This window comes from Lipotes vexillifer, unplaced genomic scaffold, assembly GCF_000442215.2.
Source record: "Lipotes vexillifer unplaced genomic scaffold, Lipotes_vexillifer_v1.1 scaffold1540, whole genome shotgun sequence".
Taxonomy (NCBI): Eukaryota; Metazoa; Chordata; class Mammalia; order Artiodactyla; family Lipotidae; genus Lipotes; species Lipotes vexillifer.
Genome location: NW_006787143.1, coordinates 213,509 through 238,319, shown reverse-complemented (window position 1 = coordinate 238,319; position 24,811 = coordinate 213,509). Strand labels below are relative to the sequence as shown.

The following is a 24,811-nucleotide window of genomic DNA, read 5'->3' as shown; positions in this document are numbered from 1 at the left end:
TGAGCTTGCGCGTCCGGAGCCTGTGCTCTGCCACGGGAGAGGCCACAACAGTGAGAGGCCCACCTACCGCAAAAAAAAAAAAAAAAACATAGGAGCACATTTCACTGCAACTCTCAGAGAACTCTACCAGCATTGGTGTAATAAACAGGTTTTTTTTGTCATATATTACATGAAGTCCAGACAGGGCCAATTCAGTGTCCCAGTGAAGCCATCAGAGACCTAGCCTTCTCTTTTTCTATTCTGTCATTCTTGATTTTTTTGGCCTTTGTCCTCATATTTGTGACTACAGTGTCCAGATGGTTGCTGTATCTTCAGAAATCATATCCATGTTCCAGGCAAAAAAAAAAAAAAAAAAAAAAGTGGTGGACGGGGAGAGGGCAGATGGGTGTGGCACCTTCTTCCGTCTCTGTCAGGATATCCAATATTGTCTAAGAAGTGCTGCCCTGAAAACTTCCACTTTTAGCTTATTGGCCAGGCTATGACATGTCACATTCCTTGTAGCCAGAAAGTAGCTGGGGAGAACGAGGCTGCTGCTGACACTGGGTCAGCCAGCCTACAGTGTATGCCGTAGCTACCCTGTAAGGCTGTATGCTTCTGGGTCACTGCTTATATACAAAAATGCAAAGAGAGCCTCATGTGAGCTGGCAGAAGTTGAGAGTTCTTTTAGATCTTAGTCTTTAGGGACTATTTTTCCAATCGTATTTTGATACAATTATAGAATGGGTAGAAAAGCAGTAAGAGAGCAATGACCTGATTCGCTACCTATGGTCAAAGTCAAGCTTGACCAATTATATATTGAGGCAGGAGCAGAGGTTGAGGAGTCAGAGTTGCTTGGGACAATGACGGTGCCATTTTCAAGCTGGAAAATCTAGTGAAGGCACAACATATAGAAAGGAGATGCCTATATGGAACATCAGTAAACCATTATTTTTTTTCTTCTTAATGATCCTAAAGCTATGATTTTTAAGTTTATATTTTCATGTCCTGAACTGTTGAAACAGTTCCTCTGGTTGAAGCAGGCATTGATCTTGTTTTGTTTTTTTCCTATCAGTCATTCTAGGCACAAGGCTTAGAGCCTATGTGCTTTACAAGGACCTACCCCAAAGTATCCGAGACATGAAAAAACTACTGGCTCCAAACTATAAGAATAAAGCCAGAAATTTGAAATTAATAAATGACTAGTTCTGAAATGTATAATTTTGCCAGTTTTATTAATTGTTACATTTAGAATTTATTTTTAAATATCAGTACATTACATTTACATTTTGCGCTTTTTTTCCCCAGCTGACAAGAATTTCTAGGTATTCACAAAGATTGATTAAAAAGTCAGTCAGTTCTTACTGAGAGATTCATACCCAAATAATTTTAAATCAATTTTTCTGAATATCTTTCAAACTCTTATGACAAGAAACTGTATTTAATGTAAGAATTGGGGGGCAGCAGAAAGGAGGGGATGATGCACCATAAATGCAGCCCAATGCTTTTCCTTTTTCCCTTGCTTGGTTGGTAGCTTCTGAGGCCTCCAAAGAAACCCCTGGTCTAAGGAAAAGAGATTAAAAAATCGCTTCCTGTGAAGTCACTTTGGAGTCTGGGTCTAGCAACTTTCTCTTTTTCCTAGTAATGTTTTCTATTAGTTCAGCCTTGTTCAGGATCCTTAATATATCTCAATACCTTCCAAAATAATAGTGGACATTTAATATGTATGTGTAACCACCCGTTCTGCGAAAAGGAGCCTGATTTAAATGAGCTCACCTAATAGATCTGTATAAATTACCAGATCATTTCACTAGTGTGTGCAGAGCTTTGTGATCCTTTTTTTTTTTTTTTTTTTTTTTGTGGCCTCTCCCGCTGCGGAGCACAGGCTCCGGACGCGCAGGCCCAGCGGCCACGGCCCACGGGCCCAGCCGCTCCGCGGCATGTGGGATCCTCCCGGACCGGGGCACGAACCCGCATCCCCTGCATCGGCAGGCGGACTCTCAACCACTGCGCCACCAGGGAAGCCCGTGATCCTTTTTAAGTGAATGGTTGTATGCTCTGAATTGGAGAGACAGCACATAAACCCCCAAATTAATATCCTCTAATAAACAGTGAGTCTGGATGACAACTTTTCAAAATCTATTACATACTAGTAGCCTTGGACAGTTTGCATATTAAACAGATGATAGTAGAGTCTGGGCAGAAATATAGACACTATTACATATTTCAGTTCATGCCAGAACAGAAATCTTTTGATAGCACTTATTGTAGCCAGGAACAGAAGCAACTATACAGTCCCCAGCCAGAAGCCAGGTGCCAAAATTAGTTCATGCAGGAATAAACTGACTTGCTGTCTTAGTATGAAGTCCATAAGCTCTGGGGGAAATTCACATGAAAATCCTGGGTAGCTCGGGTTACTAGATCTTGAGGGTTATAGTTCAGTTCTGGGATGGCCAGTTAACTTTACAAGAGATACCGCCTCATGATGGGAGAGTATGCTGCTACCCAGCCAGACATCCCACAAGCACCTGAAGAGAGCAGGGATGGTGTTCAGTAACATAAGCCCTGCGCATTACTCAGGTGTAGCAGCCCGACTTGTCAAATGTATAAGTGACACACAGTTTGGTGGGTTAGCTAATGCATGGATGACAGAATAGGGATTTAAAAAGATCTCAACAGGGAGAACTGATGAGCTGCAATTCAGAAGATTAAATTTAATAGGGATAAATGTAAATTCCTCTACTTGGGTTCAAAAAAAAAGAAGCAAGTGCCTCCTGTCTTACTCCCATCCAGTTCATTTTCCACGCTGCAGCCTGGGTGATCTTTTTAAAACATAAATCCGATCATGTCACTTTCTTGCTGAAAATCCCTTAACAGTGTCCCATTGCCTTGAGGATAAAGACAAAACTCATTAATGTGACTTTTGAGATTCTCCATAACTAACCCGTTTCTTTCTCCCCCATTCGGTCTCTCACCGGTCACGCGCTCATGCTGAGCACTTCTACTGTACAAAAGATTTTTAGATTCTGTGTGTGGGACCTGTTTCGGGGCTGTCATGTTTCCTCTGTCCAAAAATCAACTTTACCCTTCCCTCTACATCTCCAGGTCTCAACTTAAAGCCATCAGGAAGGCCCAATCCATAAACTAGGTCTAGTCTCTGTATTACCTGTTTTCCCAGTTCCCTGAGCATCCTTGTTTCGTTCAATATATTTATTGAGTACCTACCATGTACCAGGCACTGTTCTAGACCGTGGAGACAAAACAGTGAACAAAGCAAAGCCCACATCCACATGGAGCTTATGTTCTAATGGAGAAGATGTCAGTGATGAATGCTTTGTAGAAAAATGAAGCAGGAGGAGGAGATAGTAACAGACTTGGGGGTGGAAGGCCTTACTTTAGGTAAGGTGGTCCAGGAGGACCTATGTGATGACCTGATATCTGTGAAGATGTGAATGAAGGAGAGCCATGGACTATGTGGGGGAAGAATGTGTCCCAATGCCCTAAAGGGGGTAGTACTTGGCATGTTTGGGGAACTGCAATGAGTCCAGGATGAGTGAAGTATGCTGAGCGAAGGGAGAGCCATGCGGAGCAAGTTGGAAAGGCTCCCAGGGACCAGGGCTTTGAGACTCTAGTAAGTTTTTAGATTTTCTTCTAAATGTGATTGGAAGCTATTGGTAGGCTTTGAGTCAAGAGACTGTCACGGTAAGATTTTTGTTTTGTTTTTTGTTTTAAAAGGATTACCGTAGTGGCTGTGTGGAAAGTAGGCTATAAGGAGTAAGCGCAGAATCCCAAAGATGAGTCAGGGGCTTATTACATCTGTCAAAGTGAACAGCTGAAGGTGGCTTTGATCAGGAAGGTTTGCTAATAGTCCTCTCACTATTTGTGGTTAGTTGTGTGATCGAAACCCTGCTGGTGCACGGCTCGAGACTGTCTTGTTCACTTCCACAATCCCTGTGCCCAGCATGATGACTGGCAGAGCACTGGATCTCCACGGATATTGGTTGGACAGAGACCTGGCTTAACAGCAGTTAATATAAAAAGGACTTCAGGATTTTCGGTGACTGTACACTTGACGAGTCAACAATAGGCCAGTTTGGCTGCCAAAATCTAATACTGTCTTAGGTTGCATCAGAAAGTTGGCAGGGGACGAACAAGAGAGATGTGAGTCCCCAGGCACGCCATGCTGCTTCTACTCTGTCGAGACTATTGACCTGATCCTACGCCATTTTTTCCCTCTAACTTCTAATAATGGTGGCCCTCAGTCCCAAGACCACACACTGGATTCATTTGGGGTTCTCTCTGTTGCTTCATTCCTGTGTTCGGGCAATAAATTCTCTGTGATGTCACTTTGATTTTTCTCTTTCTCCCCTGCTCTGACATCGTCTGAACAATAGTCAATGCCTCCCCTTGGTAACAATTTCCAGGTGTATGAGGCTCAAAACAACTTATGACAACCCTATTACTTCTGAGACCATCAACAACCATTTTCAAGAGACACTGTTTGCCCTTTCACATGGTTATGAAATTCTACTTTAGGAGGTAGTGGTGACTAGTGAAATGTATAGTTCTTGATGGTAAAGCTATTAGCAAAATCCTACCACTTGGACTCACATAGTAGAAGGAATGTATACTTTGAAGTTGGGAACTCTTCGGTTCCCAGCTATCCCATCCCACTTGCTAACTTAATGACACCCCATCCCACTTGCTAACTTAATGACACAACACTTCTGAGCCTCAGCTCCCTCCTCTGTAAAGTGAAGGTAATAGTGTTCACAGAGCTTTTGTGAGGACTGAATGGGATAACATATATTAAAATGCTTAGCATGATTTGTGACACGTGTAAGTTGGTAGTAAGTTTTAGTTTCCTTCCTCCTTATCCCTGTTAAAGAGAGACTCACTCTATGGAAATATACATTGTAAATAGTGGGATGAGAGATGTGTTGTTTCACTGGTTCATAGTGAATAATGGCCATTTGTTGTGTGACTTATAGGTGATGTTTAGCATAGATTAATCGGAATATGGTAAATACGATGTAGAGTTGAGCAGGTGGGGGGAGGTCAAGAGCAAGTTGGAGGCATTTGCCAAAGTTCAGCCATGGGATGGAAGAAGCCTTGGGTCTGGTTATGAGGACACTTGGAAGAAAGTCATGTGACCTGCTCATGAAGGTAGCATGTGTGCTGTCAGGACAGGGGAATAGCCCTGGGCCTAGACATGGTTTCCTTTCAGTCCACCAGCTTAGCTGCATTCTCTTTGTGGTCCTGTATTCCAAACAAATTTTTTAATTGCTCATTCTCAGAATTGATTTCATCATATCCTTATGTAGGCGGCAAGCAGGTAATGAGACTTTCAAAGAATATCCTCAGTCACTGATCACATTCTTAGCTCAGTGTTCTCCCCATTACACTTTGGGTTATAGTTACTCAAGTAGTCTTAGGGCCACTGGTTCTGTGATTTAGGAAGCTGTGGTTATAAGGACAAGATATTTTAATTTATTAAATATTGGAATTATCTTGCAACTTATTTCAGAGAAATTAAATAGTACCGTATTGTGAAACTTGTTACAGGATTCACATTACATTTTTAAATACCTGAATTAAGGAGATAGGGCTAAGACTCCAGGGAAAGCAAGATGGTTAGAGTTTGGAGAGTACCAGCGAAGAGAGATCTGCATAGAGAGTGAACTCCAGAACTACATAGAGAATCTCTCTTGGGTATTTTACACAGAGCACTCATCAGAGCATGTATGTGGGGAAACTACCAAGGCTGAGAAAATAAGTCCCCAAAAGATCCAGGAAACAGTACCCAGAGCTCACACAGGACCAGGAATTGTACCTGTTCCCACCAACAGGATTGCGAAAACCTTAAAATCCACAGGACATTGGACAAGGTGTGCATAAAGGCACTTCTGCAGTAGGGCATCATCAGCCTAGGGTAAATGCTGCTGTAGTCCTGACTGACACATCTTAAAAGCAAAGCCCAAAAGGATTAAATCTTTTTAAGTAACTCAACTATATCCCGAAGAGAGAAAAAATATTCATAAGAATATAAAAATACCGAGCACCCAACAAGGGTAAAATTCACAGTATCTAGCACCCAATAAAAGATTATCATGCTTGCCAAGAAGTATGGAAATATGACACATAATGAGAAAAATCAATCATTAAAACTAGAAATGGTACAGACGTTAGAATTAGCAGACAAACACATTAAAAAATTATTATGTTTGTTATTCCATATATTCAAAAGCCTAGAAGAAAATTAAACATGTTAAGTGGAGGTATGGAAGATGTAAAAAAATCTGTCCTCTGGAAATGAAAAGTTTAATGTCTGAGATGAAAAATACACTGGATGGAATTAACAGCAGATTAGACAATAGCAGAAAACAAGATAAGTGAATGTGAATACACAGCAGTAGAAATATACAAACTGAAACACAGGAAGAAAAAAGACACAGAAATGAGCAAAGAACAGTGACCTGAGGAGCAGCTTCAAGGTGGCATAAAGTATGTGTGATTGGTTTCCTCACATGAGAGAGAAGGGTGAACAGAGAAAAAACATATGAAGAAATAATGGCCACAAATTTTCCAAATTTAATGAAATCTAGAAAGCCAGATCCAAGTATCTCAATGAATTCCCTGAGCACACAAAAAAATGTTTGAAGAATTCAAGTCATACAACTTATATTCCCTCACTACAGTGGAATTAAAACGAAATTCAAAAACAGAACGCTGGCAAACCTACAAATATTTGGAAAATAAAGAACTTCTCAATAACACATGGATCAAGAAAATACTAAGAGGGAAATTCGGAAGTATTTTAACTGAATGAAAATGAGAACAGTACATAGCAACATTTGTGTGATTAAAAAACATTGTGGGATGCCAGTAAGAGAATAATTTATAGAATTAAACTATATTAGAGAAAGGAGGAAATTCTCAAATCAACGACCTCAGCCAGCTTTCATGTTAAGAAAATAAAGAGGGTTCAATACAATTGAACCCAAATTAAGCAGTAGAAGGGAAATAATAAAAAACAGAATACAAATCAATAGAAAAAAATTTGAGAAATTAAATTAAGATCTAGTTTTTTAAGAAGGTCAATAAAAATGATAAACCATTAACCAGACTGATCAAAATAAAATAAGACAAGATACATGAACATTGTTAGGATTGAGAGAGGGGACATCACTATAAATTCTACAAATATTAAAAGAATTTTAAGGCAATATCATGAACAATAAATTTGACAACTTAAATGGACAAAACTTGCGAGAGACAAACTCATACAAGGGGAAATAGTCTGAATATCCCTATAACTATTAAAGAAATTGAATTATAGTGAAACACTTTCCCACAAAGAAAGCTCTAGGTCCAAATGGCTTTATTGATGAATTCTATAGGAGGAAATAATAGGAATTCTACAGAAACACTTCCAGATAAATAAAGAGGAGGGAATGCTTCCCCAACTCATTCCATGAAGCTGGCATTACTGTGATACCAAAGCCAGACAACGGCATAGAAGAAAGAAAACTTTAGATTGACATTCTTCATAAATTGGTATGAAATTCTTTTTAAAAATTTAGCAAGTTGAACTCAACAATGTATAAAAAAGATTATGACCAAGTAGAGTTTGTCCTGGGAATGCAAAGTTGCTTTAAAATTTGAAATCAGTCAAACATTTGTAAGTCACATATTCACAGACTGAAAAATAAAAATTGTATGGTCACATCAGTATACACAGCAAAGTATGTGACAAAATCCAATATCATTTAATGAAAGATACAAATTTAAAGAATGTTATTTGGGGACAAATTTGTGGTAAAATTTTAAAGAAAAGCAAGAAAATGATACAGTACAAAATTCAGGATTGTGTTTACCTCTGAGTAAGGAGGGAAAGGAATGAAACTGAGTAAACTTATATTCTCTTCTCAAACCCATTGGTTGATACACAGTGTTTGCTTTACTTTTGTCTGTTATATCTTACACATGTTATAAATATTTTAATGTTTTAGTACTTTGTAGAAGCAGTTTTTAAAGTTAGTTTTCTTTTTGTTTTTTGTCTGAAATTGTGATGTAAAAAAAGACATCTATTTACAGCTTTGAAAACTCATAACATTTGTGTGCTGAAAGAAGTACCCTCGGTACCAAGTGTTCAGTATTGTTGTTAATGTAATGTGATATTTTCTGTACACAGAATGAGTTGCTCTTTCAAGTGTCATTACCATGTGGGGAACAACAGTGAGATGAGTGCCAGCAAGCCCAAAAGTAAATTCATAAACACTAATAACCTACTTATTAGAGATACACAGTGAGTTGTGACTAGAGTACCAATTATATTTTTTTTCTACAGTTCACTACTCAAAATATAAGTGAGTTTATATTTGTAACAAATAGTTCTACCATGTTGTGGTCTTTATTTAGACCTATCCCAGGTTCGAACTGCAGTCACCTTCTTCCAGTCACCCTTTCCTTGCCAGGAGAGTATCTGCAAATTGCACCACAAGAATTTTACTAGGTTTATACACATTTTTGTTACAACATTCATAGAACCATATGTATACCACCATGAATATATTTCACATTCATTGGTCTAGAACATTTTGCTGAATGGATGTATCCAAATTGCTGCTTCCTTTCTTTACTCATTCAAATGTTGCATTCATTCACTCAGCAAACATTAATGAGTACTTATGAGGGGGTGAGCATGATTCCAGGCTAACAGGGAAAACCAAGACCTATTCCTTCCTTAAGGTGCTCATGTTTAATGTGAAACACACGCATACACAAATAATTGAGATATTTACAGATTACTTTGGTCCTGAAGCTCAGCCTGGAGACACGAGAAGATGACCTGGAGAAGATGACATTTGAATGGGGTCTTAAAGCATGTTTGCCTAGCAGGAGAATGGATGAATTTTCATTGTAAGTCAGAAGAAATTCCATGTGCTATGTGTATAATATTGTACATATGCATGAAGTTGCACGGCCTGTTCAAAAACATACTTCTGATGTGATAGAGTGCAGAGCACCTAGCAGAAGTGGTGGTGTGTGAAAGGCAGGTATAATCCATCTTTAAGCACTTGCTTCTGCTAGATTCCAAGATAAGTTTTTATATCCTCTAGGTTGTCTCATACTCTGTGGTAGGGGGCATTATCTACATTTTATAAATAAGTTCAGTAAGATTGAAAAAGACTAAGTAATTAGTCCGTGGTCACATGTGTAATTAGTGTCAGAATCCAGGTCCCTTTAACAGCTAAGCTTGAGCTCTTTCACTCTTACAGTGCTGCTCCCTTGCCATGAACAAAAAGTGTCCCAGGTGTATTGGTTCAAGTACTCAGTCACCAAAAACCTTTATTATTTTTGTGAATCCTCGTGTCTGTGTGACTGTCTACTATATCCCTAACACATATCCTTCCTCCTTTATTATACTACTTATTACATTACATTGTATCAATACATTATTTATTTGTATCGCCTCATTAAGCCCCAGGCTTGAGTGTCTGATTCCTTTCAGAAAGAAAGTGCTTATTGAGTAGATTCAAGAGAAATGAATCAATGAATTTATGAAGGCATGTTTTGGGTTTTCCAATGCTCTCTAATGAGATAAAGACAATAGTATAAGAACATAAGGAAAGTATTGGATTTTCCTAACTTTAGATTGAAGCTCTCCTAAGATTCATGGAGAAAGAAAGGGAATTCCCTGGCAGTCTAGTGGTTAGGACTCTGTGCTTCCACTGCAAGGGGCCCAGGTTCGATCCCTGGTCGGGGAACTAAGATCCTGCATGCTGCGTGGCCAAAAAGAAAAAAAGGAATTCTGAGGAGATCACTGAAAAGCTGTGAACATATGAATAGTTGGATAATGATGAGGGAATGGGTCCCTCATTTTTGTCCTGTGGCAGCCTGGCTGGAAGATGCTCTGTAACATTAGAAGAAAACTTCAGCTGTTGTGTTCTGATTAGCATATTGTCAGAGCAGCAACACGTCCAGGGATGAACAGGGTGCTTTGGGGGAGATGGTGAGAAACATTTATGTCATTATATTGTACTGATCACCTAGCCCGTTCTTCAGCAAAAGCCTTATTTTGTTTTTGTATTTCGCTTTTTTTCCAAGAGATGGAAGAATTTTTCAACACATAAGAATTTATAGCGCTGAAAACTCAGAAAGTCTCCCTAAGGAGAAGCAATATGCCAAATAGTCATTGACATAAGAAAACACTATAAATTAATGCAGTAATAGTTCGTGGTTGCTAAGAAAGGAACTTAATTTACAACTTGAAACAGGTTTGTGTTCCTTAGAAATTCTGGAAATCAATCAGTGGCACGGAAACTGATCTGCTAAAAGAGAAGAAAATTGATTCTCGATATTGGCAAGTACATCAATTTTTTTTAAATTCTGAAGGAACAACTTTTAGAAACAAGTTTATTAAGCATTAAGGAATTATTTGATATTTAGTTTCCTAGTAAACTATCTAAAGAGAAGTGTTTATGGCCTCATTAGAAGATAGATTTTTATTGTGCCAATCATCGTCTTCAAAACTGCAGTCTCTATTATGCCAAAGACAGGGAAATCAAAAGTTAAATGAGATAGAGCTGTCTGTGTGAAAGACCAGCATTGCATCAGGTTTTAGAATGCTGCTTTGCATCAAAGTATCTCAATATGAAGTAATGGGGATCTGAACACATTTGCATATTCCCCATTCGTGACATAGTGTTGGCGTTCTCAAAAAGAATAACTACCTGGTGGCAATTTTTATCTGAAGAGATCTGCGCATGTTAGCAATATACCATCTTCCGTCAGCATAAGAAGAGCCTATGGGGCCCATTAACTCACCAAATCTGCCACTGTTTTTCAAAGTTTTATTAAGCAAGTGAAGTCCCTAACAATCACTTAATAAAATTCATATCAAATGCTATCAATAAGCAAGGGGATTATTTTCCCCCAGTGAGAATGCATTGGAAGAGTATAAGAAGGCTTGACAAAAGAATAAAACACTTTATGTGATCACTATATTAATATAAATATATCCTACCAGGAAGCCAATATATGTGAGTAGTATATGCACTTTAATGTCTGCCACTAATAAGTTCTCAGAGTACCATATTTTTCACAGATTTTCTTCCCATATTTTCTTTCTTTATGGCTTCTCTCAACTCTAACAATGAACCTGGTTGAAATTAAGCCAAAAGACACTGTGTGTTTATCCACACCTTTTAAAAAGGTTCCACTGGTGTTGGGTAGTTCGTAGACCTTTGATTAGCTTCAAAGGTCTACAACCAAAATAACTGTAAACATAGGCTCACAGGGTGCTGTGTTTCCTGAGCAAGTCTTCCTGAACCAGAGGACGCACCAGGAAATTAACCAACATCCAAACCAAAGAGTGTCCTCCGTATGAAAAACCTTACAGTAATTAAATCAAATAGTGTCCATTGATCTTGAGTTGAATGCCAGGAAGCAGGAGCTTAATAGAAATCCCATTATCTAAATAAATCCAGAGAAATCTCAGGAGGGACAAGTCCGCAGTGCCCTCTAAGAATGTAATAAAAAATGTCTGTGAATTTCATCTTCAGAAGGACTCAACATTTCCCTAATACCTCTTCAATTACTATAATAACTCTTTAAAGTAATCAAGAGCAAATAGTACCAATCCTTGGAAACTGAAGGATAAGAAAAGGAATATAATATGCTCTAGAAACTGGAAGGAAGGAAGGAAGGTAGGTAGGTAGGGAAGGGAAGAGGGAAGGAAGGGAGGGGGGAGGGAAGGGGAGAGGGAGGGAGAGGTGGGGAGAAGAAAGAAAGGAAGAGAAAACAATCTGTCATTAGAACCAGAGCAAGAAATTTTGGTTCCTGCTCCATCAACACTCTCTTACTTGACACTTTCGGTCCCTTACTTACCATTTTGGAGTGGTAGACCTTCCCCACACCAGGCTCACTCATTTTCAACCTCTTGTAAATAAGCTCTTTGTTTAAAATGACATAGCTATCATATTAATATTGCTACTGTTCCAACTGCTGTGCTATCTAAATAATATGCAGGAAATGACTAGACTTAAGCTCCAGCCCTGAGAGGAAACTTTATAGTAGCTTTAAGGTAATGTGACTTATAAAAGAAGTTGAGTATTAATTATAACACTTGTCATTTTTTAAAAAAGCTTGGTGGTGTGTATAATTTTACCTCATTTTCTCACTTGCTACTGTTATTTAAATCACTTCCCAGCACTAAGCATGTGCATAAAAGATGATTGTTCCCAATTTAACCTTTTAAGTAAAATGTATTCTATTAATTAAGTCATTACAGTTCCCTCTATTTTCTATGATGTTTATTCATTTATCTCCTGTCCTCAAGATAGACATCTGTGTCAGTGAATATTTTGGAGAAAGACCCCTAATTTTTATGCCCATCACCCATTTGGATGTTCTACACTGTTTATTGTAATAGTTTGGTAGTGTTCTAAAGAATTTCAAATTGTCAATTAAAATAATTAGTATTCCTACTAAAAATAGTAGATAGTATTCAGCCAAAAAGTTGTTACCATGTTCAACCTAACATGGCAAGGGAATTTGTAGTACTTAAATTGCCTTAGATTTAATGGTATAACTTATGTCTTTAAAAAAAAAAAAAAAAAAAAGACAAAAAAAATAAGATCCTACCCTTGTGTGAATTCCTTTTTCAGAATAACTGCACAAAATAAAATCATGTATGTAGTCTGAATACCGTATTTCCTTTGCCTTTCTTCCACCACAAGATGAACTGGGAGCCATGTAAACCAGGAGGTAAATCCTGCTGTGGGTATTGGATTATCCATGAGATAGCAATTGAAAGTACCTTGTGCCCTGCCTATTCCTTTATAATCCTAGGCAAGTTAAATCATAAGCACCACCGCCATCATTAAATTTACAACCTTTACCACTCTCAGTTTCCATTTATCAAAAGTCTTCATTTATTGAGAAACAGGTACCTGGAACTGTGCTAAGTGCTTTTTAAAATTTATTTCATTCAGTTCTCACAACTCCTTGCACAGTGTTTTTATCTCATTTTTCACATGGGGAAACTAAGGTTTAAAGGAGCTTAGTAACTTGCCTGATAAATCTTGAATTCAGTCCACATCTGTCCTATTATTAGCTATCATGTTATTCTGTAACATCTAATGTAAATTAACTCTATTTAGTTTATCATTAATGATCTAATAACTAATATTTATTAAGTACTTACTATGTGATCTTCTAAGTATTTTGCATAAACTTACACAAATAATCTTCACTCTAAACCTACGGGGAAAGCGATATCAACCTCATTTTATATATGATGAGATTGAGGCACAGAAAGTTAAAGTAAATTGCAGGTAACCAGTAAGTATCTAAGTCAAGATTTTAACTCAGACAGATGATTTCTTATCTGTGTAATGGAGATGAATTATTTCAGCTTGAACCTATTAGAACTGTAGATTTCTGAACATGTTAAACAAATTTATAGCTAACGCTTGTTCATATTGGTCAACATAGAAAGATTTCTATTAATAACATATATTCAAATTAAAAGGGTAATAGTGTTCTAACATACGGGTGTTTGTCAAGTGTTTTCTTACATTTAATTCATGTTACCAATAATCTGAAAAATATAACAACTCTTCTATGATTCATCACAAGTATAGTAGAGTGATTAAAAGTGCCATGTTTAAGCTCTGGCTCCTCCGCTTACAAGATGTGCTGCAGTTTATCTGTAAAGATAATAATAGCTATCTTTACAGGTTACAGTGAGCATTAAATGAATTAATAGCTATAAAGAGTATATAGGGTATAACATATATTACAAGTATTAGCTTCTAGTATTATTTTTTTAGTCACCATCATTGTTTTCCAGTATTTTTTCATTTGTTCTGTAGATTCCACTGTATATTTTTTCAGACCTGGGAAAGACAGAATTTAGCCCACAATTGGAGCCTGATACATACGGATTGACATCTCCAACTGGAAACACGAAGAAAAGTCCAACTAGATTTTTAAGCAGTTAATACCAGGAAAATCATAAACATGTAGTGCTCTTGTCTAGAAAATAAAGAAATAGCTTAGGAAAGGAGTGCTAGGTGGGTGTGGGAAGATTTAGGAAGACTTTTGTATAATAACTGGGTCAATGAAATATGACTGAATGTTGTAGGTAAAGGAAGGAGGAGCTTATTACGCTGAGACCAATCTCATATTTGGGAAAAAGGAAGAGGTCCTCCTTGTTGGCAGAGTTCCCCTCACCTTGCTTCCACCCTTGAGCCACCAGAGTTTTATAGACTAATGTAGACAATGACATATGGTGAATATTGAACAGCTGTTGTTGAATATTGAAGTGATAATCCATGCAGAGTTGCTTAAGGATTTAGAACTTGGCCTCTTTGTTCATGAGAGATATTGGTTAGTAGCTTTCATATAACGTCTTTGCTTGGTATTAACATCAAGGTAATGGTAGCCTCATAGAACGAGTGGGGAAATATTCCCTCCTCTAAATTTTCTGAGAGAATTTCTGTACAACTGGTATTATTTCTTCCTTAAATGTTTGGTAGAATTCATCAGGAAATCAGCTGGATCTAGAGTTTTCTTTCTGGGAAAGTTTTTAACTTTCAATACAACTCGATTAGAAAACAAACTATAGGGGTGTTAGATTATCTCTTTCTTCCTAAATAAGCTTTGGTAATTTGTGGCTTTCAAAATCATATCCATTTCATCAGAGCTGTGTTCATCTAAAATTTTATCCACTGCCGAAGCAAGATTCTTCTTCCTATTCTAATGGATGCCCCTGAATTTTGAAGTTTTTCACTCTGGGTAATGGGAATAGGAACTTTATTCCCCACCTTGTGTAAACTTTGGACACTGTGCTCTTTCCCCTTTGGGGTGGTTCTGTCCCAGGTCTTGGGTAGTTTCCTCACATGCATGTGATCATCAGCAATTAATTAAATACCTGAGGGGATACTTTGCAGATCTCAGAAAGATTTCTGTATTCCTCTCTTCTCTCCAATTCTCTGACCTAAACTCTGTCTGCCTTGGTTTCCCTGGGCCTCCAGCTTCATGTCCTCAGGCTGGAATAGCCCTGGGCTCTGCCCGTGTTCTCCTTCCTTCACCACAACCTGGAAACTTTCTCTAGACAGTAAGCTGGAGCAATGGCAGGAGTCACCCCACCTGTTTTCCACCTCTCAAGGGTCACTGTCCTCTGTCGCCTGATGTCTAATCTCTTGAATGCCATTATTTCGTGTTTTGTCTCTTTTAGAAATTTTTTTTCAGGAGGAATTGTAAGTTTGTTCCCTTTTGCTCCATTTTGTCCAGATATAGAAGTCTGATCCTTGGGGATTAGATATATTGCTGTCATGCTCAAAGAGTTTTATTATATATCATACAGCTCTAGATTCTTGAGTTTTTCTGTTTTTGTGGATACAGAAACAACACCCCAGTTAAAAGAACTGAAAGTATTAGAATTTTTTTTTTTTTTTTTTAACTTGGAGGCCCTGTAACTATTGGGCAGGTGCAAGTGTGCAAATCACACACTGGACCTGGCTTTTAGATGTTAGAGAATGACCCAAGGGCTCAGCGGCCATGGCTCACGGGCCCAGCCGCTCCGCGGCACGCGGGATCCTCCCGGACCAGGGCACGAACCCGTGTCCCCTGCATCGGCAGGCGGACTCCCAACCACTGCGCCACCAGGGAAGCCCTAGAAATTTTTAAAAGAATGAAATTCTATTCACAGAAGGTTTAATGTACATATATTTCTTCATAACTATCTTTAAATTAATAGAATTGAGGTGCCCCAGGCAGTCTGGGGAAAATGTTTTCTCAAATCTTTGCCAGTAAAAGATTTTACTTATTACAAATCTATATTAATTTATTGTTCAAAAAATGGCTGATTTACAAGCAGGTGTGATCCTTGTCTCTTTAATTTCTTTGCAGTGCCAGATGAAAGCAAAGTCCATTCATTGGCTGGACACAAATCGGGTAAGAAATTCCTTGTAACTGACTTTATATTCTCCTTCCTGGAAATCTCTGGCTGTGTTTGAGTAGCAGATGGAACCTGTTTCCATCCACTCATCACTTAAAGACTTGCTAATTAATACATGAGATGTCTCTGACTTCCACAAAGGTGAATTATTGCTTGGCCGTGTGTATAGTGGCACAATGTATGCTGACTGAAATGTTTGAGAAGGAGGAAGAAAGGTTTCCAAAAAAATAATTATAAACCCCAAATCTTTAACCTGTATGCCAGCTGAACACTTAGAATAACAAAAAATTACAAAGAAAACCCAAGAAAGTTTGAAATTCTTTTCCATGATGACTCCCACATTAAAGTGGCAGGACAAAGAATTCCAGAATAAGAAAAACGTGGCCATTTCTTCCTTCTCAAAAAAGAATCATTTTTTTGCCTGTCATCACAGGGGATTGGACCTGAGAGGACTGTATTCTCTTTCTTTAGACTCATGAATGAGCTCCCTGGAGGTGCCCTAGGAAGTCCACAAGGACTCTGAGGGTCTCCAGGCTCTTTGTCTGCTTTGTGTGAGATACCTTCAGGTCTAAAATCCAAGCTTTTCCTTCATTGCCAAATGACCTACCTTCTATTCCTTTGCTCTTTCTTCAGCATCATTTATTCACATTAGTTGAAAACACTTAAAGCTTCTAAGCTAGTAAATACAGCAGTAATCCTTTTCTTGTAAGGGTGCATTATTTGGGGGGAAACTATCCATTTTACTCTTAGAAATGCCACTCCAAACAACAGGAGGGTTATGATTTGTTGGCATCCCTTCGTTTCTGAAACAAAGAAGTCATTCCCATCACCAAGCATCTCCTGTGTTTATGGGCCAGTTATGTTCTCCGCAGTAAGTGGCCTTGATGCCTCATTACTTCCATCATGTTCCAGGACAAGATTATGATTTTTTTTCCTTTTCTTCTTTCTCCAGATTCACTAGTGATAACAGCAGGGAAGGTCTAGTTCACAACTCTTAGATGTTTTCTTTTCTGCCCCTCCTAATAAAGAGCCTAAGAGGTTAGATCACTGGGAAAGAAAAGATTTCTGAGGGAGTGATAAATTGCCACATGCTGCTTGTTCCCATGCCTGGTACTTCTTGTCCTTAGCTCTCTTACACATATTAATAAAAACCTATTTACATACTGGGATGGGCTTCAAGGTAAGAAGTAGAAGCATTTTTTTAAGAATGTGTATCAATTTGGTTTTTGAAAACAAATAATAAACTTTCTGGCTTTTTCCAGGAAATCAAATCTTACTCTAATCTTACTTCATTTCCGAACAAATTACTGTTAGCCAGTAAGTAAAAATTATTGTCACTCTTTTTAAAGGCAAACATTATCTTGGTATATTGCTATAGTATTTTAGGTAAAATTTAATGATATATTTCTATGTAGTGTGAAATAAAGATATTAGGAAAGAAGTACTCTAAACGTAAAAATTGAAATAATCTTCCAAATTAAAAGAAAAATGTTAAAAATGGCATAATTTTAAAGCTGTCAGTCAGGTTGACTAAGGTTCACATGGCAGAGTTATTTTAGCTGGTAATAGAAATAATACTAATGGTCTTCATATCCCATGAATCAAACTGTTGAAATACATCAGCTGTTTTAAATAAGATTTTTGTTACTAATGAATTATTATTACAATATTCACTATTCTTATATTTTAAGTAGTTTTATATTCTATCACAACATCATCAAATGTTTCATTGGCTCTCTGTGGAACCGGGGCAAACGCTGAAAACAACCAGAAAGTTGATAACTTTGGAGCCAAAGTGGCATACGATAAAACACAGTGAAGAGGGCTAACCAGTCACCTCAAATTGTGAGCTCTAGACAAATGAGAGCACTCTATAAAACGTTAGAGACAGTACTGAGAAAATAAAAAGCAGCATGAGAGAAAAAGATGCTATTAAGGTCCTGAGTTATAATGCTCCTCAAGAACGCATCCCTCCTATGAAGTGCAACTCCTTGTGTGAGCTCCACCTGGGTAGAGCATTTTCCCATTAGGCTTTGGTGGTGACGACAGTGAAAGAGAATTAAGGGTCCTTTTGATTCTGGCAACCTGTTTCAGTCATTTTTAACATTCACCTAATATAGAACTATAGTCTCCATCTTCTACCGTCCAGACCACTAAGCAAGTGCCAGTTTGGATTGTAATGTGCAACGTGCCCTGATCATTCATACTTACCTCGCCAATGTCAGCTTCTTTTTGTTTCACCTTTCTCTTCCCCAAATCCTTTCTCCAGAAAGTTCAGGTGAAAAAGTGATGAAGAAAGAATATCTCCCTCTGTCTCTTTTTAATTATCGAAATGTGGGCCTCTTTCCCACCATCCAAGACCATCAGGAAGTTAAATTAAATTTTATGTGCTGACCTAAATCTATCATCCATCCTCTTATTTAGGATGATATTCAACATTTTAATAAATTCATCTGAGTTAAAATTTCTTCTGAGTCAGCTACTTAGTGTGTAGAGAGCCATTTCATGCCAAGTTCCATCTGTTGGTCTGGCTTGGGTGCTTCCCAAATTTGTGACAATATTTTCGGCACCGTTTCCTTGGCTTATTCTTTAAATGGTTGATTCCTCAGAGCTCAGATCAGATCAAAGTCTTAGGTAAGATAAATCTTTCTAACATTTTTGGCCCAATATGTAGTATTCCCTCACCTCTTCTGGAATCAATCCAGTATTTTTGAGATTTCTCTAATAATCTGCCTCAGGGGCTATGCCTGGCAGTGCATTGCATCTCATACCTTGGCAAGGAAAATGGCAGGCTGGTACTCCTGTTTATAATCTTATGGGGTCCTCTTCCACATATAAGAGGTATTAATGTTTATGGGATGGTGAGACCTACCATAGAGAAGTTAGGAGCAAAATGCTTTTTGTTTGGCTCCTTTTAAAAAAAAAAATCATAAGTTTCAGAGAGCCTTGAAAAACCAAAAAGCTGTCTTTCACCTTTTTCCCTAACTATCTCACTAATTGAATTCTGACAAGACTCAAATCCTAGCAATGCACAGGGGAAATAACTTCAGCAAAATGTATATTTTAAACAATAAAACCATTTTTTTAAATGACAAATATTCTGAGGAAACATTAGAATCCAGAGAAAAATGGCATCAGATTTGTCATAGCCTTTTTTTTTTTTTTTTACATTATGCTTTAATTTTAGCTATACACAGACTCATAAAGTATGTCCGAGAAGGAGTCCTTTTTTTTCCCTATGTACTGAACTGACACTTAAACCAATAGTTTAATGCTCCTCAGCATTCAGACAGAAAGGGCTAATAAATTTTACTTTTTTAAAATGTGCCTTCATATTTTTTTGTTTTGATTTATTGCTTAGAATGGTTTTAATATGTATTGACTGTCTACAGAGATCTTTGCTGACCCAGCTCTTTAAGATGATGCAGTACTGAAGAAAGCCCATGATGAGTCCTTCTTTATGAGCTCTGACATATTAATTAGCAAAATGGACTAAAAAGCTTTCCTATTTCTATTTAAATTTCTTATAGTCTCAAACACCTGTCTATATAACTGTAAAACAGGCAAGTCTGTAAAAGTAATGGTTGGCAGTAAGTCCAGACCTTTTCTGAGATGAGTTTATCAATTAATGAGCAAGTATTCATTAACAGTCTAGGGGGACATCTCTCCAGCTGAGGTGCCTTGCAGCCACTAAGTACGGTTGGTATCTCAACACATTTTGCTAATGAAGAAGCTGAAGCTCAAGGCCTAAGTCCTTGTTCTCCCAGTTGGTAACTCTTAGGGTTAGGATAGAAACCCAGATGCGGTGTGGCAGAGCCCATGAATTTGGACACTTTATATTCCAGCATGTGCCTAACACCTCACAATCTCAGGAACTGAGAAGAATATAGGAGTAAGACACAGTCTAGTTGGAAGGCATGACACACATATCAAGATATTCTATAAATCATTACTTACCTTTTATAACCTCAGCTAGCTAAACCAGGAACACAGTAGGTGTAATTTCTCTATGGTAATTCAGTGAGCAGGAGAAGAACATCAGATCTGATCATTTGTGCCTTTGTTTCTCTGCATGCATGTGCACGTGAATGTATGGGCCAAGAGATGTATGGGAAAAAATATGCATGTGATGTACACGTATTATGCATGAGTTATAGGAAATGTGCATGTGATACGTGTCTTACAGCAAAGGCTGAGAGCTTAATATGCAGGTTGCTAACTTGACAGAACATACATTCTGCTTTAAATGCATTGTGTGTAGTGACTTCCCGGGCAGTCCAGTGGTTAAGACTCTGCGCTCCTAATGCCGGGGGCACAGGTTCGATCCCTGGTCGGGGAACGAGATCCTGCATGCTACATGGCACGGCCAAATAAATAAATAAATAGATGCATTGTGTGTAAACTTCAAATCTAGAATGTTCGAATGTAGCTAAAGAAATTGCTGAATCTTTGCAAAAGAAAAGATAAAACATAAGGTGGTTGGATAGTCACTTTAAGAGTAATGGGTTATAAAATGACATTTCATAAATTTTGTTGAGTCTTAGTGTTCCATACTTTTATAGAATATCTAAGTTAAAATATGCATTTAAATTTTGGAGCACCAACCGTGATCACTTTTCATATCTGAGTCTTCTAATTGAATTATTGTTTTTTAAGACTTTTCATTGTTATTGTTGATGAGGAACTAAAATCAGAGTAAGTGGGTAGTGGATTTGAACTCTGTTTCTTTCCTCATCAGTTGGTTAAGGTAATACTGCACGGTTATCTATTTGGACAAACATTTTTATTGGGTATTTTCTAAGCTTCTGTCATGTGTTATGTTGGATAACTATAGCTTTAGACACTTAAGTATACATTTCCCACATGCTTCAGCCTTGGTTTACATTTCCATGGGATTCAGGATATTTTCATTAGAAAAAAATTAGTGATACATCTAGGATTCTTTCCATAGAAACTTGGTTATGAAGCAACCTTAGTGTCTCCTATATTGCAAAATGTTAGTGATTAAGCTATCCTCTAAATTTCAAAGAATCAAATCAAATTAGAAAGAAATATATCGTGAGATAAGGTTATTTACTATTCAAATATGGTGTAGGTGTGTGCATTTCTAAATTTCATGAGTAAATAGATACTACATTATTTTATAAATCAACTTTCAAAATTATTTCTGTTCCACTCATGTCTATTAAATACCCACTCTGTAACAGGTCTTAAGTTTTAAGCGCTGGAGATACAAAGTGACATGTGTCAGAAAGGAAGTGCTTCCATAGCAGCATCTGAAAGATAAATAGAAGTTTGAGGAATAGAAAAGGTCACTGAGCTAACACTTTCCAGGCACATGGAAAGTTGTGAAAACATGAAACTTCATGGTGTGTTCCAGAAACTGTAAACAATTCGACATGGCAGGAGTGCAAAGGGGAGAGTGACATGCTAGGAGGTTAAGCAAGAAGGCAGAGATTAGATCATGGGGAACGCCTACCAAATGAAAGAATGTGAATTTTATCCTACAGGCTCAGAGAACCTAAACAGATTAAAGGAGGGGAGTGGTCAGTTTTATAGTCTAGTGATATCACTCTGGTTGTTGTGGGGACTTGAAAGGATTTTTTTGTTTTAAAGGCAAGAATAGTTAAAAGACCACTGCAGTAGTCCAGATAAGAGATGATGTGGGCATAAATTTAAGTGATGAAATTAAGGAAAGAAAAGTGTGAAATATTTAGAGAATAAAGCCTTGAATTTTGTTGTTTGTTTGTTTTTTAATCAAACTTTAGCGGGTAAGTGAGAGAGAAGATCCAATTTGATTATCAGTGTATCAGTTAACTCTTGCTCTAACCATGCTACGTAATAAAACCAGCAGTTAACATTTATTTCTTGATCACGTATCTTCAGGTGGGCTGGGACTTGCCGATCTCGGAAGTGTTTGTCCAGGACTGGCTCTAACCTGTAGTTCAGGTCCAGGTTTTCTGCCTGTGTCTCTTATCCTCCTTGGGCCAGTGGTTTCCTGAGGCAAGTACCTTTGATAACAACAGTGGTAAGATGATAATAGAGTAGACAGAGAGGGAACCCATAAGCTCTGTGGCAGTGTTCATGTATTAATGATGTGAGAGTGAAGGTGATAGAAGGAATGATAAGAGGAGTAGAAGGAAGCGTGGCAGGATAGCGTGAGCTCTGAGAGAGTCAGGATTTTATATAAGGGTAGAGAAACAATGTACCTGAACATGGAAATGCGAAATAAGGAGATAGCTGAGCCCCCTCCCAACCCTGACTTGCATGATACGGGTGGGAAAGAACAGCTTCAAATGAGAGGGCCCCAGGAGAAGCAGATTTCTTGGTGGAGAGCTAGATTTCAATGAAGGCTAAAAGGAAGGGGAATTTTCAGAGAAGGGGTTGGAAGTGAACAGCATTTTGTCAACCATGGGAGGATAGTGGAGATTCGAGAAGGCAAGGTGGAGTCTGGGCTGGAGGGCAGAGTGGGATGGTGAGTCACAGGGAGATGGACAGAGTGGTGTAAGGCTACAGCACAGGAAGGAGTAGATGACCAAAGGGCTCACATCTTGGGAAATGACTAAGGGTGTCAGGAGCGATGCACCTAGTTTGTTTAGATGGCTTTGCAGTTGCCAAGAGAATCAATTCTCACTCTTTGGTAAATAGAAAAAAGGCTTGGGCCAGTTATGACTCAGTGGTGGCCTGGATGAATCATTTTTTGTAAAGAGATCCTATCTCTGAAGGATGAGGAGATGAAGATTTTCCAGGAGGAAATGGTCCCAAGGTTACAAGTTTTGAGAAGATGCTTAAATTTTACTGGGTTTGGAAACCGAGAAATGGCCATGGGTAATCATTTCTGCTGGACAGGAAACAGGAGAGCAGGATCAAAAGGAAGTGGCTTGAGGAGGAATGGGAGGTGGAAACAAGGATAGATGATCTTTCCAGAAGCTTAATATTAAGAGAATAAAAGAGAGATGTATGTAGAGAAGAGAAGTCTTTTGTTGGTGGGGGTATTCTCTTTCATGTTAATGAGAAACACTGGACCAAGTTTGTTGACTGAGAAGAAAGAGACATTTGTAAGAGAATGAGGAAAGAGGACATTTTTAAAGGGATAGGATTAAGAGTATAGTTTTATAGCAGTTGGCTTTGAAGAGGATGAGCCAAGATTGAAGGGAAAGTGGCAGGGCTGCATGTAGTACAGATAAATTTGTAGGTAGAGGGGTTAAGAAATTAAGGATGTTAATGGTCTCAATTTTCTTGATGATGTCAAAGTCTGTACATAATGGCATTGTACGGTTGGTCAATAGGCTGGTCAAGAAAATAAGAAACACTATAGATAATAGGTAGCCCATGTTGGGATGTGTTTAAGTCATCGAAGCAAAATTGGATGGGAAACTACGAAGCAATATATTTACACCTGCACACGCACATATTCACTGCATTCAAGGGTTGAGTTGCAAATGAGCTACAGTTTTCCCCCGAACAAAATGTTCTTATCTTTTGCAATTATATTTTCAATTCTCTATTTATGGTGAAATTATAGAAAGTTAGGACTAATTGGACAGTTATATATGTCTAATACAACCAACTTATTTTAAAGAGTAGATTGATACCTAGACACGGAAAATCACCCCCCACCAAAGGCCCAGCTGGTCAGACCTGTCCTCTTGCTTTGTGAATTCAAACATCATTGCTCCCAGTTTTGCCTGATTTAATAACCTAAACTATCATTAAAATGCTCAAAATTTCCCCAAACCCAGCATGGATAACAGAAAGAATAATTTAGCACAGCTCTGGTCTTTTGTCTTTTCAGCTTCTCTCATTGAAACCCACCAGAATTGAATAAGCTTCTATGTACAAAAAGTATGTACTTTGTTCAAAGTTTATTACAGACTTTGTCACAAAGTCTGTATCTGTTTATGGTTGCTGTTCATTATAGTTTATATTTTTATTTTGGTGTTTATTTATTTTTCCCCTAAATATAAATGTACAGGACAAATTATTCTATTCTGAGCTCCAATAGACATTTGTTGATATGGTGTGTTCGGTACATACTCTTCCCCTATGCCCTTATATGTTGATATTGATATTACAGATTTCTCAGCAATGAAATTTTTTATTATCCTGTCTCATAATTCAGAACTCAACAGCTTATCTTTGGAGATAAAATTTACTGTGCTTAAGTGTGCATTGATTTAGAAAATGTACAGTTTCTAAAGTCTTAACTGTTTGAACAAATTAAAAATAATTTTATAAAGAGACGAGCCTATTTCTATATATGTCAAATTCTTCATATGTGGCTGAACCTCTCAAACTTCACCATCCATGGGGAATATGTACATTTGGAAAACAGTGGTTTGGAACTGACAATTCTAATAGCGTTTCTAAATGCCAGAGTGAACATCTACAGTGAAAAATATTATTAAATGACTACATGATGGTTGATAAATACAAAGTGAATGTTTGACATTAAAACTTTACTGTAGGCTGAACTATCTGTACTCAGCTTTGGACTAGCTGTGTAACTGGAGACGGACAACAGTAGGAGCCACAGAAAACAGCGAGTGACTTAAAAATTACACAGAAACGCCATCATCAGTCAGAATGTTATTGTATGGACTTGAATGTATCATGGGTAAAAACAAATCGCATTATCAAAAACATAATAACTATAAATGTTAAGCTGTGAGCACCAATTCTGTCCTCTTTCCTTTATATTTAGCTTTAGGATCTCCTAAGTAAACTTCTTGCAATGAAACTATTTCAGTAAAATTGTTGGACTCTATACCTACTAGATTTTTTTTTTTTTTTTTTTTCATCTTTATTGGGGTATAATTGCTTTACAATGGTGTGTTAGTTTCTGCTTTATAACAGAGTGAGTCA

At 37.8% G+C, this 24,811-nt stretch overlaps 1 protein-coding gene across 1 annotated transcript in view; it reads left to right on the top strand.

Annotated features, from left to right (window-relative positions):
- The window catches only part of PARD3B (par-3 family cell polarity regulator beta), a gene marked incomplete at its 3' end in the record, with an annotated part of 751,281 nt that overhangs the window by 518,444 nt on the left and 208,026 nt on the right, over window positions 1–24,811 (top strand). The window contains exon 16 of the mRNA XM_007459885.1: window positions 15,898–15,942. Within this exon, the coding sequence (XP_007459947.1) occupies window positions 15,898–15,942 (45 nt within the window). The remainder of the gene's footprint in view (window positions 1–15,897; window positions 15,943–24,811) is intronic.